This window comes from Amphichorda felina (genome assembly GCF_050947745.1).
Source record: "Amphichorda felina strain 45539 chromosome Unknown scaffold_3, whole genome shotgun sequence".
Lineage (NCBI taxonomy): Eukaryota > Fungi > Ascomycota > Sordariomycetes > Hypocreales > Bionectriaceae > Amphichorda > Amphichorda felina.
The window spans coordinates 1,700,980-1,716,670 of NW_028145047.1; the positions used below are offsets into that span (position 1 = coordinate 1,700,980).

Here is a 15,691-nt window from a genome sequence, read left to right on the forward strand (position 1 = left end):
CAACATGGCTTCGCCGCCAAAGCCTTGGGAGAGGCCTGGTGCTACTGCCGCCGCTGCCCCTAGTACGTCCCATCCTTCTTCACATGTCTTCCGCCTTTGCTGACACTGAAGCCTCTCCAGCGCCAGCACCCACAGCCGCAGCGCCCACCGCGGCCACACCATCAGCAACGACATCATCCTCTGCTCCTCCCGTGCCCGAACGCCCTTCCTCTCTCACCGCCGCCGTTAACCAGAATGCCTCCGCCTACAGCCGCATGGGGGGAGCCTCCCCTTATGGCGGCGGGTACGGCAGCACATATGGAAACACGTATGGTAGCACATATGGCAGTGGCTACTCATCACCGTACTCGAGCCCATACTCCCGCTTCGGCGGCGGCATGTACGGTGGAGGCATGGGCGGAGGCATGTACGGCGGCTACGGCGGTGGCATGTATGGGGGTGGCATGTACGGAGGCATGCCCGGCGGCGGCATGATGGGCAACGATCCCAACAGTCTCACGCACCGCTTCAATAACAGCACGGCTGCGACTTTCCAGATGCTCGAGGGTATTGTCACGGCATTCGGAGGTTTCGCCCAGATGCTGGAGAGCACTTACATGGCGACGCACTCGAGCTTCTTTGGTACGTTTCCCCGTCGCCTCTATCCATATGTAGGAACTGGGATGCTAACTAGATCCCAGCTATGGTGTCCGTTGCTGAGCAGTTTGGCAACCTGCGCGACACTCTAGGCTCCATCCTCGGCATCTTCACCCTCATGCGCTGGATCCGCACTTTGATCGCCAAAATCACCGGCCGCCCACCTCCCGCCGACGCTACCGCTCTCACCCCGGCCGCGTTCGCCCGTTTTGAGGGTCGCGGTGCTGTCGGTCCGGATGGCGCCGCCGGTCCCCCCAAGGCCAGCCGCAAACCGCTCTTCTTCTTCATCCTCGCCGCCTTTGGCCTGCCCTACCTCATGTCCAAGATGATCAAGTCGCTCGCCGCCTCCCACGAGGAGGAGGAGAAGCGTCTTCAACAACAGGCCATGGAGCAGCAGCAGCCCGTTGACCCCTCCAAGCTCGAGTTCTGCCGCTTGCTGTTCGACTTCCTCCCTCAGCCCAACACAGGCGTTGAGCTCGAGGGCCGCAAGGGCGACCTCGTCGCTGTCCTGAGCAAGAATGACCCTGCCGGTAACCCAAGCGACTGGTGGCAGTGCCGTTCCCGTGACGGCCGCCAGGGATACCTCCCCTCGACGTACCTCGAGGTGCTGAAGCGCCCTGGCCAGGAGGTGAAGAAGATTAAGGCCACGGCCGCTAGCGAGAGCAGTAGGGCCAACTCGATGACCAGTGGCACAATGAAGCCTCAGGTAGTCGCGCCACAGGAGCTCAAGAAGGAGTACTCAACGGTGGATGACATGCAGAGGAGTCACTTCTATTCTTAGGGGAAACATACGCCACCGTGGGGATTATGTTGCTGAGGGGGTTGTTCATTTGGCGCAGGCGCGCAGGTCAGCGCATGTAAATTTCAGGGAAAAAGAATATTCAGGAGATGAGCGGAGAGAGCGGAGTGGGAGCGATGTTGTGATGGCTGTAGGAACAGATTTTAGCGTTTCATTGTATCTTGACTAATGATGGGGTTGTTCTTGATGACCAGTTTTTATTCTGTGACCGAGATGGCGCACATGTATCATTGAATTTGACATTGCTCTGTCCTTATGCACTTGCCTAGCCCCCTTCGTTCTACCGTGATTCCATCCCAGTATATCATGGCCAATTTATCATCTGTGTCGACCTCGCTATTTGCTTAATAGCGTCATCTCTCATGAACCAGTATGACCCCATATGCTTCATCATGATGTGATTACACTTCCCCTTTCAATTAGTAGATGGACAGAATTTAGCCCTCGGCTTCATAGGCATTGGACTTGTGCTTGGGCTGGAACTTGAAGCCGGGGTGGACAGGTCCGAGGAACATTTCACTGGAGGTTTGTTAGCAACCCCATTCTCCCCTGCGTGATTTTGGGTGGACGAGTCAACATACCTAATCTTGATCCAGTCCAAGTAGTTGCCCGAGGCCATGAGTGTCTCGAGCTCGTTGCGCCCACGGTAAGCTGGCGGGCGGTCGTTGAGGCTGGGGGGCAGGTGCTCGAGAAGGCCGATGGGCACGTAGCGGTGCGCAAAGCTGAGCCACTCGAGCAGGAAGCGGCGAGTGAAGCCGATGCCGAGCTCGTCGGAGCCCCAGGCATCGAGGCCGTAGCGTACAAACTTCTCAATGTACGCCAGGCGCTCGGTAGCCGACTTATCGAGGTACTGACCCTTCTCGATCTCCTCGAAGAGCCAGGGCTTGATGAGGGCGCCGCGGCCAATCATGATGCTGTCGACGCGGGACTTCTCAATGTTCTCGTAATATTCGACGTGCGAGTAGCAGTCGCCGTTGCCGAGGAAGTACAAGCGGCCGTCCTTGGAGTTGGGCAGCGTCCTGGGATCGGGGTCGGCGGCCGTGTCGGTGAGGTTGGACTTCTGGGCGTTGTATGTCTTGATAAGAGCTGCGCAGTCTGCGATGAAGCCCCAGTCAGCGCGCTTGGAGTACCGCTGCTCCCGGCTGCGGCCGTGGAGGGTGATGGCCGCGCATCCGGGGGCACCGAGACGTTCACGATGCTCGCGAGCGCCAAAGGCGAGCTTGCCGATGACCTGAGAGGCCGTCGGGCGGTTGCTCTTCACGCCGGTTCTTATCTTGGCCGTGATGGGGATCTCGCCTGACATGACATTCATGCCTCGAATCATCCTCTCCATCTTCCCGTGTGACTCTAAGAGCGCCGAGCCGCCACCAGACTTGTAGACCATGTCGATGGGGCAGCCACAGTTTAGGTCAATAAGGCGGAGGTGAGGGCAGTAGCGGTTGAGCGCGTCGGCTGCCTTGACAGCGACCCACGGCTGGCTGGCAGAGATCTGGGCCCCGAACCTGATATCGCGCGAGTTGTTGTAGTCATCGAAAATAGGGACCTTGCCAGGAGCAATCCTGGGAGGGGCTAGCTCGGACTCGTGCGCCTTCATGAGAGTCCAATCAGCCTTGGTGCCTTGCACTAGAGGCATGCCCATACCCATTTCTGAGTACGTGAGCTGCGCGCCGAGCTCCACACAGAGGCGGCGGAAGGGTAGGTTGCCCTGCGTCGTGAGAGGGGCGAGCACAGGCGTCTCAGGGCCGAAGTAAAGGCGTCTCTTTTCCGATGGCAGGGATGGAGGGTCGACAAACTGAGCACGCAGTTCCTCGATACCCTCGTCTGCCTGTTCCTTGCGGCGCTGATTGAAGGCGTCATTGATCCTGGCCTCCTTGTTCAACCAGCTGACATACTCGTCCGCCTTGGTGAAATCGACCCGCCTGCGGTTGAGTTGGATTTTGGTGTCCATACTGACGACATTGTAAACACCAGGGCGCTGTTCCTCGGAGTCGCCGCCTTTGGCATCGGCCTTGGGACCATCTTCTGTGCCATTGTCCTCGCCTGCGGCGGGTTTAGAGGTGTCTTCTGAAGCACCATCCGTGGTGCTGTTGCCAAGAAGGACAAGCTCCTTGCGGCCGTCTTCGTGATCGATCTCGCGCATGTGACTCTTGACGAAGCGGCATTTCCAACCGGATGGACATCTGCCGTGAGCCTCAAACACGGGGCACTTTCCACCCAGTGTCTCGAGGTCCTCTCGGCGTCCCTCCTCAAGGTATTTGCGAAGGTCGTGGCTCATGCGGCAGCGGTCGCCGAAATTGCACTCGCGGGGCGAAAACTCTGGGGAGAAGGCCCTGCTGTTGCAGAGGCGCACAGCGTCGTCAAAGTGGCCGAATGAACGTTCCGTGTTCTGACCCCTCTGCTTCTTCCTCCTATCCTTCTTGCCACCCCTGTCTCTGTCGTCTCTAGCATCGCGGCTGCGAGTATCACCCTCATCGCCGCGGCCCTCAGCAGCATCATCATCCGCAATCTCATCCCGCGGAGCAGTGACATTGAGGAGGAACCTGACCGCACAGTCAGCAATCATGTAATCTCAATGGACTTCACATGAGCTCACTCTTTCTTAATGGGCGCCAAGCCCTTTCTTGTCTCCTCCCTTGGGGCCTGGGCGACCTCTCCATTTGTCGGCTTCACAGCCCCCTCTTCAGAGACACTTGGAGCCAACGGACCGCTCTCAGAAGAAAGGGCTGGTTCGTCCATCTTAATACGCTTCGCGGCCCGTTCTCCTCCATCCGCGGTGATCGTCGTGTTGCTCGCGTCGTTCGTGAGCTCAGCGTGAGTTGAGCTGGCGGGGACAGTGCCGTTGGCCATTTCTGAGTCTTCGGCCATGGAGATGAGTGTCTCAGCCGGGAAAAGGTCCCAGGTAGAAGTGAGTGAGTGTGGTGGGTGTACTAGATCAGTAGGCTACTTAGGTAGGTGAATGTCGTGAGAGGGTTAAGTCTGAGGTCTCATATGAGCCTTGGTGGTGGAATTTGTTGAGTGCTTTGACCGTTTCTGCCGCTGTCGTAGGAACTCTCTCAAGTGGATTTCAGAAGAGGCTCTGAATTGGGGAATCAAAGAGAGACAGAATTTCTGGCAGCAAAATCAGGGCCAATGAACTTGCTCGAGGCTCTGCACGCTGAACGTTGGATTGTGGCGGAGAAAAATTGAATCGGCCATGGAGCCGTTTTGGCAACTGTGATGTCTAGTTACGGGTGCTAGTCGTGCTTGCCCATAGTGCCTCTTGCCTAGTCGTTGGCGGGAGGGGCAACCATTGAACTATCTGGATTCAGTGGGGACATTGTCAGGTACGGACCATACGGAGCATTGGGTGCGACTGCCATGGAATTAGTACGACTGCGAGTACGGGGCAAGCCGTGCCTGCTCTGGCTGCTCTCCTCGTTGCCTCGTCACCCGGAAGCGCTGGATCCCAATTCCCAATGCCCAATTTCCTGGGGCATTGATGATTCCCTCCGCATTCTCCGTCAATCCGTGCCGCATTGTTTCCAAATATTTCCGTATACTACTACCAAGCCTGGCTGAGACTTGCGCCTGCCCTCATCTCCCCGCATCCTACGATAGACTACTACTAGTTAGTACCAGCACTCTCGACTGCTGCCTCTCCTAGCGACCTAGCCTCCTTCTCCTCAACCACCAATTCAAAGACCGCGCGAGTCTGGCCGCCACATCGCGGCCTTACCTTCACCCTCCCACGCCTCGCAGAGGCGATGAGGAGCTTTCTGCAAGATCATGGCGGACTCGGGCAGGCCTGCCGATAAATCGCCTCTCAAGGCCAAGGTCGTTCGATCCCAGAAGATTGTTCCCAGCAACAACCGCTCGTACGACTCGGACAACGAGATCGATCCCAGCCCTCTCCCCAGGAGTCACACACCTGGCCATCTTGCCCGAAAGACCAGCACCAACGAGCGCCCCCGCGCCCCCTCGGACCTGCCTTCCCGCCATCGCTCCCAATCGTCGGCGCACTCGTCGCGCCCGCCCAATTCCACCGCCAATGCCACCGCCCGCGCCCCCAAGCCCCCGCCAGCGCCCAGCAGTGCTGGCGATGAGCCAGAAGAGGGTCGTTTGGCGAGCTATAGCAGGATGCCGTCAGCTGTGCGTTCGTCGGGGATAGCCGGCCAGCATCCTTCCATACTGAACGGGCCCTCGCGCCCTTTGACGAGCGCCACTCGCCCGCCCCGAGGCCACCACACAGCGTTCCCACCCCTCCAAGGACCAGACGACGCGCCAGACGTGCCTCCCGCTCCCGCCTCTGGCATGTACTGGTCTAAAGCCCTCACCTCGGGCGCGCCCGTACCATGCCTCCGAGCCCACACGACAACCCTGATCGGGTCTAATGTCTACGTTTTTGGCGGGTGCGATTCTCGGGCCTGCTTCAACGATCTTTATGTACTAGACGCAGACGCATTCTACTGGTCCCAGCCGTACATGGTTGGCCACATTCCCATGCCGCTAAGGGCCATGACCTGTACGGCTGTGGGCAAAAAGCTCGTTGTCTTTGGGGGAGGCGATGGCCCGGCGTACTACAATGATGTCTACGTGCTGGATACGGTTAACTTTCGCTGGAGCCGGCCGCGGATAGTAGGTGACCAGATACCTTCGAAACGGCGAGCGCACACAGCGTGCCTATATAAGAACGGCATCTATGTCTTCGGGGGTGGGGATGGAGTGCGCGCGCTCAATGACATTTGGCGCCTCGATGTTAGCGATATGAACAAGATGTCGTGGAAGCTCATATCAAGCGCGGAGAAGACGCCGCCAGGCACCAAGGACGTGCGGCCGCGGGCCCGTGGCTATCACACAGCCAACATGGTGGGCAGCAAGCTCATCATTTTTGGTGGATCGGATGGCGGCGAGTGCTTCGACGATGTCTGGGTGTACGATCTGGATGAACATGTGTGGAAGAAAGTCACAACACCCGTCAACTACCGCCGCCTATCACATACGGCCACCATTGTTGGTTCTTACCTCTTTGTCGTTGGCGGCCACGACGGTAACGAGTACTCCAACGATCTTCTTCTCCTCAACCTCGTTACTATGACATGGGACCGCCGCAAGACATACGGCCGCTCGCCCTCCGGCCGCGGATATCACGGCGCTGTGCTGTATGATAGCCGGCTAGTCATCATTGGCGGCTTTGACGGCAGCGAGGTCTTTCGCGACGTCGTGATCTTGGAGCTGGCCGTCCACTCGTATTACTCCCAGATTAGCCACTTTACTATTGAAGTCTGAGCGGGCAAAAGTTTCCATCTTTTTTTTGTGTATGTTTGGATATGGTTCAGGAGGATTGGATGATTAAATGACGATGGGCGAGCAAGCGCAGAGGCATGATTATAGTCTAATTGGGCATGGTCTGGGTGGTTAGATACCATGGCGCTTTGCGTGCAGTTTCTAATAGTGAAAAATATCAGGCCAGTAAAAGACAAAGCAATGTCTTGGATCGGGATCCTAGCATTTCAATTTATATTATACACATTCGAGATCCATCTTTCCCGAGACGAATTCCTTTTATGCAACCCATGTTGCAGTCCCAAAACGCCGAGTTGAATGCAGCGGGTAACAATTGAACAATAAAAGAGCGGGGTAAGGGATGGATGATGGTGACGTAAGAAACGTTTATAAGGTCTTTTCTAGATCTTTTCGAGTTGTTGGAACCCTCGAAGGCATCCGTCTATTGCTTGTTCTGTTGCGCGGCCTGCTTGCGGGCAGCGATTCGCTTCTCCTCGGCCTCGACCATGTCTACTCAGTAGTTAGCATCCATCATTCCACAGACCAGTGTAGATGGGGGCATGGGGGAAGAAACTTACCCTTCCAGAGGTCCTGGCCCTCGTACTCCTCCTTGTGGATCCTCTTCTCAATCATGTGCTTGTGCTCCGGGTCGTTGGGGTCGACGACGAGGACGGTCTGCCAGCGGCCCTCACCCTTCTTGACGTCGTTCATCTCGAAGGCGGCGGAGACGATGAGGACGGCGAGGGTCAGGCCCTGGGCGTAGACACGGGCCTGGACGAGCTTCTGCGAGGTGCTCATGGGGGCGCGACCGACGATGGCGAGGGCGATGCCCATGCTGGCGAGCCAGGAGGCGAAGACGATGCTGTAGCGGTTCTCGCGGCCCCAGTCCATGAAGGCGGCGTAGGTGCTGCGGTTCTCGCGGGCAATGTCGTGGGCGCGCTTGGTGGCGTCCTGGTAGGTGGACATGGGGTCGTTGGAGCGCTGGAACTTGGTCGAGTAGCGGTCGGCGTTGACGATGGCACCAAAGGTGCCGGTCGAGGTGACGAGGAAGGTGCGGAAGGGCAGGGTGAGGCCGCGGAAGGCCGGGTAACGGCGCGAGGCGATGATGACGCCGCCCATGCCGAGGGCCAGGCCAGCGGTGCCGCCGATGATGCCGCCCTTGAGGACGGCGTTGTAGTGGGCCTTCTCCTCCTCGGGGGTGAGGATCTTCATGGTGGGCGGTTGTCGGTGGGTGTTGTCGCGGGGAGCTTGGGGTTTGGCTGCTACTGCGTAGTAGTAGCAAGCTGTGACTCAATCTGGAGGTTGAGGTCTGTGAGGATGGTGGTGGTGGTGGTGGTGGAGGGCGTGGGCAATGGCCGTCAATGGGCTGGGGATCGTGGTAGGGGGATCAATTAGGGAGGAGGGACGACGCTGGCAGGGAGCGGACTGCGGTGTTTTTGAGGGTGCTGGTAGTGCGAGGTTTAAAATGCCCACGGTCATGAGGTGACAATGATGTAGGTATTTTACCTTCGATGGTGGTCGATGGTGGTCGACGGTCGTACGAGTACGAGGTGGGTGTTTCCGGGATGCCGGAGCGCAGGTCGCCGCCTCCGTCCGATGGCTCCCGTTGCTGGAGTCGCCGACCGCCTAAGACTCCCCTAAGACTCGCCGTATTATTAATACACTTGGACCGTTTGCCCTTTTCGCAGCTGCAGCCGCCAATATTCCCTACGTAATAATAAACTCCGAGAAAACCCCGCGCCACCACTTGTGAAGTTGTGGCCGTGCAAACGCCCGACATGACACTTTGCCCTTGCTTGCATCAGCCCAACCTTAAAGTTCCGAACGGGCGTGTCTCGAGTCCAGCTCGGCGATGCGAAGATGCGAGAATGTTCGCCCTGGATACCAAGGTGTTCTGGCGGTCAATTGCTCAATCACCTCGCGTCCTGAGATGGCGACGCCCTGCCAATCTGGCGCGACCTGGAGCTTGATGCCTCGCCGTGATGCCTCACTGTGGGAAGGCAGCACTCACAGAAGCCATGGCCACGATGACAGCAGCAACCATCGACGATGCGACATGTGAGCGAAACTTCTCGGCTCTTCGTTCAGGAGACAGCGGCGGTTGCGGAGGCTGGCAACAACTCGACACCCCATCGGGACGCAAGTCGTGGCACGGTCTCTTACTGGCAACCGTGGCATTCTCAGCCCGCCAGTCACCTTTAGCTTCGTTAGATGCAGAGGTCGAAGCCATGACACTGCTTCAAGTGACGCATCGTCAACTCGAGTCGTGGTGCCAAGAACGCATATGGAAAGAGATAGGATGAAGAGAGCGACGAGAAAGTTGAGGTGAGCTGCAACGCCAATGATGGGAGCAGTCCTAACCCTCCGAGCCCACCCTTATCCTGCGCTTTCGTCATGGCTGTTCATTTCTGGGAAAACCGAATTGTCTGCTGAGGAGATGCGGGTGTCGCTTGGCGGCAGCTGATTTTGTTCTTGTCTACTCACGGGTACACCTTGCGAGAGGTACACTTCGCGAGAGACCCGGGCAGTGAGACAGCCCGACGGTCCGATCCGCTTCGAAGATTCTTCATCTGATAGCCCAAGACGCCTGAGTGGAGGTGATCAACGAAATCAACGAACCCCTCTCATCAGCTGAAGGAGGTCAAGCACATGGGAGCAGTGTCAGGCTGTCGCCCACGAACCCACGACGTGTCATCTGGAAGTCTGGTCATCGTGATGGTAGGACGGCTGTTGTACCCTCGAATCTTCGGCTGTGAGCGCAGAAGTCTTGTCCTTGCCCCCGCCCGCAATCTTGGTCCAACACAGACAGCCAAAGATTTGAGGAGATCAACTACGTGTTCAAGCAAGCGTCGCAGAGCTATCAATTCCAGAGACTGGGGGCGTGGGGACTAGGAGGCCCGTGTTTGACCCGCCTGTTGATAGCTCAACAACACGCTTCGCTGAAGAAGCGTACGCGGCGGCAGCATATCTTTGGTCGAGAGATGGATAGACAAATACTGTGTGCGTGTACGCCCTAGGCAACACCATATCGATGAGATGGTCCTTGAGTCAAGACGTAATCTATGCGGATCTCATCTGCGCGTCTGGAGATCGATCTCGACCCCAACAGGCATGCTGAACAAGCAGCCGGGCCAGATCGGCGACGCATCTCGCTGAAATTCGCCGCATAGAGATATCATGGCCCACGGCTACGGTGGAGTGCATGGCTCCTCAGTGGGGCAAGCATCTTTGTTGAGATCCCGTCCTGACTGCAAGTCCTCCAGTGGTTGGAAGAGGCCGCAGATGAGAATCGACGCAGATATTCTTGAACAAGTTGGAGAAGCAAGTGCTTCGACGGTGGACGTCATCTCCGGGTACCAAAACTCCAAGTCAGAACTTATATGTTCTGTTTTCCGAGTCTAAAGCTCCCCAGCTGCTGATATATGTCGTGCGTAGAAGCAGACGACCGGGAGACGCCAGATTGCGGGGAACCCGCACCCCGCATAGTAGCACTCAGTTTGGAATAATGGGGCCTGTCAGATTCGAGCTGACCTCTTGGCCTGGTTTAGTCGCCGCAACAGTGGCGCCTAAAAGTTGTTTTCTTCGCAAGCCGGGCACCAAAGGGGAAAGGAACGGCACCCTTAGAGGCAGTTGGCCATGATGCTTTTTGGCCTCAACAGTCACCCATGATGCAAAAAAGTGCTGCAGCCTTCATGTGATAGTGCGTCAGTACGTACGTATTCATACGATGCTAAGGATTCATGTACCCCATCTAGTGAACCTCGGTTACCAAAAACGAATACCTTTCATCTGGGTTGTTGAAAGGCGTTGTTCCCGTACCAATGCTACGGTCGACCCCTGGTGGCGGTTCCAACTTGGCTATCATTTCTCTCATGTCATATCTCTTAAATACCTTGTCCGGTCTTGGATACTTAAGTGGCAAGGGTGCACAACTACTCTTGAGTTCAGAGCTACCCTTGAGCATAGGCCCAACAACAACAACAACACCAGCCAGCAGCGCAACATGGCAACGAAACCCAACCCAAAGGACTCGATGAAGTCCACCTGGCTACAGGGAGACAGGAAGGACTGGAGTTTCAACCACTGGCTGATCTACTTCCTCGACGTCCAGCCCACGTCCCCCGACAAAGAGGTCCCGGTGCACTCCAAGACGGACAAGGTGCCCTATGTATCCGACCTGAGCCAGCACATCTTTGTTCTCTTCTACGCCTTCATACCCCTCTTCATCCACCAGGCCTGGCTGAACCTGACGGGCTACGAGAGCCTGGGCAAGATCGCCACCTTCCAGCTATACTTTACCGCCTTCAACGCCGTCGTCATCCACGAAGCCCGCGTCCTCCGGCGCCTCGGCCACAAGTACGGCTTCCTCGACGGAGACAACCACGAGCGAGACGGCATCCCGGACGTGGGCGTGGCCAAGGTGGCCGCCTCGCTGTACAAGACGACGGGCTCGCGCATCGCCATGGCGACGTACCTGACCTACAACCCGGCCCAGTCCCCCGCCGAAGCCCTGGGCAGCTGGACGTGGTGGGCGTGGCTCGTCGTGCAGATCGGCCTGTACGCGGTGGTGCTCGACTTCTGGTTCTACTGGTACCACCGGGCCATGCACGACGTGGGCGCGCTGTGGAAGTTCCACCGCACGCACCACCTCACCAAGCACCCCAACGCGCTGCTGTCGGCGTACGCGGACCACGAGCAGGAGTTCTTCGACATGGTGGGCGTCCCCGCCATGACGTACCTGACGCTGCGCGCGATGGGCGTGCCGCTGGGCTTCTACGAGTGGTACATCTGCCACCAGTACATTGCGTACACCGAGGTCTGGGGCCACAGCGGGATCCGGGTGGTGGTGACGCCGCCGACAACGTTTGGGTGGCTGCTCAAGGCGTTCCGGTGCGAGATAATTGTCGAGGACCACGACCTGCACCACCGCAAGGGGTGGAGGAAGAGCCACAACTACGGCAAGCAGACGAGGCTGTGGGACCGCATCTTTGGCACGTGCTACGACCGGATCGAGTCGGTCGAGGGCAACATTGACTATGCGAACAAGGCGCATATGCCCATGATCTGAGGAGGGTGGCCCGGGTGGGTGGTAGGGATGGGTATTACGAGTAACGATGTATACGGTCTGATGCGCATGACTTGGGGATATTCCCATAGAGTCTTGCATATATACCTAATTATGTATATATGGTTGGCAGGATGCAGTCACACTATCAACAGTGTCCGGTAGTGATTCCTGACGTCGACCCCATGGGTCAAGTCAGGTACGAATACCTGGAGTGAGGTGATAAAGGTGATACGTGGCTGATGCAAGGTAGCCATCAACAAACCGATAAGAGATACTTAGGAGCCACGATTACCCGGGTCTTCGAGCCATGATGGTTGGATGTTAGTTGATATTTAGCCCACTATGGGCCTGACGTCAAACCTTCGTAGCCGCGCATTCACTTCTTCCCACATAATCACCAAGTGGCAGAAATTAACCATTGGGATAGGTTCTACGCAAAAGACAACCAGTGGGCAGAGTTTTTGGAGGGCATATCAAAAAATCGAGCCCCCCCCCCCCCTAGAGGGCCCAGTGTTTCCCATCATGATGTCTGATCCGATGGTGCCGTCCGTCGCGCAGATGGACGACCACCTGTTTGTTGGGAACGCCGCGGCCTCACAGGACTCGACCACTCTGCTCAATAACGGCATCACTGCGATCGTCTCTCTCATGGACACGGAATCAGAAGTGCAGGACCGCCCAGGGAACAGGAGCGTCGTTCCCCCGGACCGCCATCTCATCCTGCACTGCCGGGACACCTCCACGATGGACCTCATCCCCCTGCTGTCCCCGGTATGCGACTTTATCGACGGGCAGATTGCAGGCCCCCCTCCAAGGGGCCTAGACAGCACCACCGGCAGGGTCCTCATCCACTGCACGCAGGGCATGTCGCGCTCTCCCACCGTGGGCATAGCGTACCTGATGAGGCGGCGGCGCGAGGGCCTCCACAGGATCTTGGCCGAGGTCAAGAGGAAGCGGGACATCCGGCCCCGAGGCTCGTTCATGGAGCAGCTGCAGGTCTGGGAGAGTCTGGGGTACGAGCCGTGGGAGGAGGCCCAGGGGGAGACGCCCAAGGAGGAGTATCAGGAATACCTCGACCGGTTGGATGCCAAGCTGAGGAGGAAGCAGTCAGTGAGCGAACAAGAATCTGGGTTATCATAGTATTACAGGTCAAATTTTTTATCAACATTTCCCCAACGCCTTCTCCAATCTTGGCAGACTTGTCCCTGCCTCTTTGCCGTTTCGGGTATGCATACTCCAATACCGATGATATCATGATGGGATTCTTATCTATTATACTATCCTGCCCGAACTCCTCGGCTTCTCAGTCGTGGCGTTGGAACGAATGCCTACTAGTAACAATAGTAGTTAATGCCCACACCCCCTGTAGAGCATCTCGTGCAGTAGTGACAGCTTGGCCACGCTGGTCGAGATCGAGCTCGGTGCCAGCGATCCGGGAATGTCGTCACTATCCTGGGAGCTGCTGCGCCTGGAGTCCAGATTCCCTGATTCCTAGATTCTTGACCTCACATGACGCCTCCCGCTCCGGCGGGGCGGGGCGGAGCGCATAGTCATGAAAGCACATGTCTAGGTACGTGTGTAGCTGCGATATACCTCATAGGTACTCGTACTACGTACTACTATCATTTATCCAAGGGCCGAGATGTCGGACGTGCCGATCCTGCACGGAGCACCAGTCTCGGACCTTGACCCCCCCCTCAGCTCGCACGATGCCCGGCTCCGGCAAGCTGTCAGGGACACTGCCTAGGCTAGGCCCCATCGCGGCGAGTCCAAGGGCTTCCAGGCACGGCATTCGGGATCTCGAAAAACATATGTAAAACTGGCGCCAAGACGGTGCGGCAGGAGGGCGGGGCGGCAATTCAATGCGCGGTTTCAGACGCGCCCCGATTTCTGCCAGAGTCGCCAAAACGCAACTCGAGGCTTAGAGTAAGAGTTCCTCCACGCTATTTCTGGGTCAGCAGAGCAGCCGTTCAGCCAACGGACCAAGACGGATCAAGGACGGACCCTCGCGGACCCTCGCGGACCCGTCGTCTTTTACCAAATCGAATCCACAAAAAGAGTGGGAAGATCCCAGTCACTGCCAAGCGCGTGTTTCCAACACTCTATTATTTCCGGGGTCCACGACGGGAGCTTCCATGTCACAATGTCATGTGGTTGAGGACCTCAACAACAACAACAACAAGCCGCGCCTGTCCAGTCTCAGCCTCATATTGGGTTCCCCCGTTGGAGCGGTGAGGGAAGGTCGAAGCGACGGCGTGACCGGCCGGACGTTTCCCCCGTTGGCAGTGATGGCCACCAAAGGGGGGGGGGGGGAGCGAGGCTCTGCGGGCTGGCTGTTCATCAGTGCTCACTCTCTGTGGATCCGCAGCACGATTACTCCCGCCTTGCCACAGATGCTGGTGAGGTACTGAGGCTTGTACCTAGCGGAGACAGACGTGGGCTCGTGGAGAGTGTTCACCGTTCATGCATGGTAACTGATACGGTACATCACGTACGTAGGTACACATACCACGTTGTGGCCCGATACGGGTAGCGCCATTTGTCAGGGCGGTCCACCCCGGGCAGGCCTTGGCGCCCTGGCCATGGTGAAGCACCGTGATGATGGCTGATTCGTGTCGCTTCGGGAGCCTTGCGCGCCGTCCGCGGGAGGCGAATCGTGAGGGGGCCAGCGCTTGAGCTCCTACTACAGCGAGCTGCAGCCAGCCTCCCACCCTAGACAGCGAGCAGCTTGTCTGGGGTATCGGGGGCCCGCGGGCGGGCAGCGTGCTGAATTGAGTGCAGTGCGGCGTACGAATAGTCGTACAACTCGTTCAGAATAAGGAAGTGTTTCGTTCAGGCAGGCGGCTGGCCGGTGGCCACACCAAGGGTATGACTCAGTGGGCACGCTGGCGGTTGCAGCCAATCACAGTGGCCTGGAGCTCCTCCAAGGCCCCCCAGCGCCCAGGGGTCCACCATGTGGCTAGAGGGTACGTATCCCGTGGGCTTGTCGCAGAACTCCCACAGGGCGTGTGTCACAGGGCTTGTCGCAGGGCTTGTCGTAGTTGTCGCAGGCGACGACGCCTGGCACTTCAAGGTCCCGAATCCGAGGGGTGCTGGACCCTGGAGCTGGACCCCGTGCAATTGATGCTTTCGGGAGTCTCTACTCGTACTTACGTGCACTGTAGCCCGTGCTATGTTGCATCGCCGACTCAGCTGCTATTACGAGTACTGGCAAAAGAGTAAGGTCGGCAGTCCAGATTGAATAATGGCCACGTCCGTGCGCGGAAAATCCACCGAAGCAGTGTCGAACCTTCGCTTGCCCCAGTGCCCACTGTCCAGTGCCCACTGCCCGGTTGCGCGCTTGGAGCCTGTCAAATAGAGTTGTGGCAACGCATACGGTGGCGCCCTTTTTTTGACCTCGGTCGTCCGCGGTCGATCGGTGGCAGCCTGCGACACTGTCGGGGCTTCGCTGGGTTGTTTGTTTGTGTAAGTTGGTGGGTTCCAGCTTTGGTGGCACTGGGGCGCGCTGGGGGACACTGGAGGAGGCCGCCGACCCGTTCCAGCTGCGTCTCGATGGAGACGGAAAGGAGGCGATGGCGAGGTGACTCGCGAGCACCACGGCCATCACGGCCATCACTCACTCGCGGCCATGACCACCAATGACTACGTACATAGTAGGATCGATCCCCAGCATCGAATAATATATTATTCAAGGGTGCCAGTCCAGACGACGGCATGCCCATTCGGGCTGGAGCTGCGTGCAATACCGCCGTAGTGGGCAATGCCGGGGCTGGTGAACCCCTGCGCCCGGCCCTGCTCCGTCCCTGCTCCGTCCCTGCTCCGTGACGTCTCCCAGGGATCTCGCTGCTGCCTTTACATAGTATTTGCGCCTCCGCTGCCCTGGATTCGCAGCCAACATGCCCCCGTTCGAACAAGTCATTCCGTCA

At 57.8% G+C, this 15,691-nt stretch overlaps 6 protein-coding genes across 6 annotated transcripts; 4 read left to right on the forward strand and 2 right to left on the reverse strand.

Annotated features, from left to right (window-relative positions):
- Positions 1-4: 4 nt before the first annotated feature.
- On the forward strand, positions 5-1,417 carry PEX13 (peroxin PEX13; the record flags this gene model as incomplete). Its single annotated transcript, XM_083192687.1, has 3 exons — positions 5-62; positions 121-621; positions 681-1,417. 3 exons carry the CDS (start codon positions 5-7, stop codon positions 1,415-1,417), a joined length of 1,296 nt encoding a protein of 431 aa, XP_083051744.1.
- Positions 1,418-1,872: 455 nt separating this feature from the next.
- DUS3 (tRNA dihydrouridine synthase DUS3) lies at positions 1,873-4,300 on the reverse strand (the record flags this gene model as incomplete). The annotated part of the gene is made up of 3 exons (XM_083192688.1): positions 1,873-1,954; positions 2,017-3,975; positions 4,029-4,300. 3 exons carry the CDS (start codon positions 4,298-4,300, stop codon positions 1,873-1,875), a joined length of 2,313 nt encoding a protein of 770 aa, XP_083051745.1.
- Positions 4,301-5,200: 900 nt separating this feature from the next.
- Positions 5,201-6,700, forward strand: ACO1O0_003234 (Kelch repeat-containing protein; the record flags this gene model as incomplete). Its single annotated transcript, XM_083192689.1, has 1 exon — positions 5,201-6,700. One exon carries the CDS (start codon positions 5,201-5,203, stop codon positions 6,698-6,700), a length of 1,500 nt encoding a protein of 499 aa, XP_083051746.1.
- A 439-nt stretch (positions 6,701-7,139) lies between these two features.
- Positions 7,140-7,909, reverse strand: RCF2 (HIG1 domain-containing protein; the record flags this gene model as incomplete). The annotated part of the gene is made up of 2 exons (XM_083192690.1): positions 7,140-7,207; positions 7,276-7,909. 2 exons carry the CDS (start codon positions 7,907-7,909, stop codon positions 7,140-7,142), a joined length of 702 nt encoding a protein of 233 aa, XP_083051747.1.
- Positions 7,910-10,700: 2,791 nt separating this feature from the next.
- ACO1O0_003236 (sterol desaturase family protein) lies at positions 10,701-11,765 on the forward strand (the record flags this gene model as incomplete). Its single annotated transcript, XM_083192691.1, has 1 exon — positions 10,701-11,765. One exon carries the CDS (start codon positions 10,701-10,703, stop codon positions 11,763-11,765), a length of 1,065 nt encoding a protein of 354 aa, XP_083051748.1.
- Positions 11,766-12,287: 522 nt separating this feature from the next.
- Positions 12,288-12,905, forward strand: ACO1O0_003237 (dual specificity protein phosphatase family protein; the record flags this gene model as incomplete). Its single annotated transcript, XM_083192692.1, has 1 exon — positions 12,288-12,905. One exon carries the CDS (start codon positions 12,288-12,290, stop codon positions 12,903-12,905), a length of 618 nt encoding a protein of 205 aa, XP_083051749.1.
- Between the last annotated feature and the right edge of the window lie 2,786 nt (positions 12,906-15,691).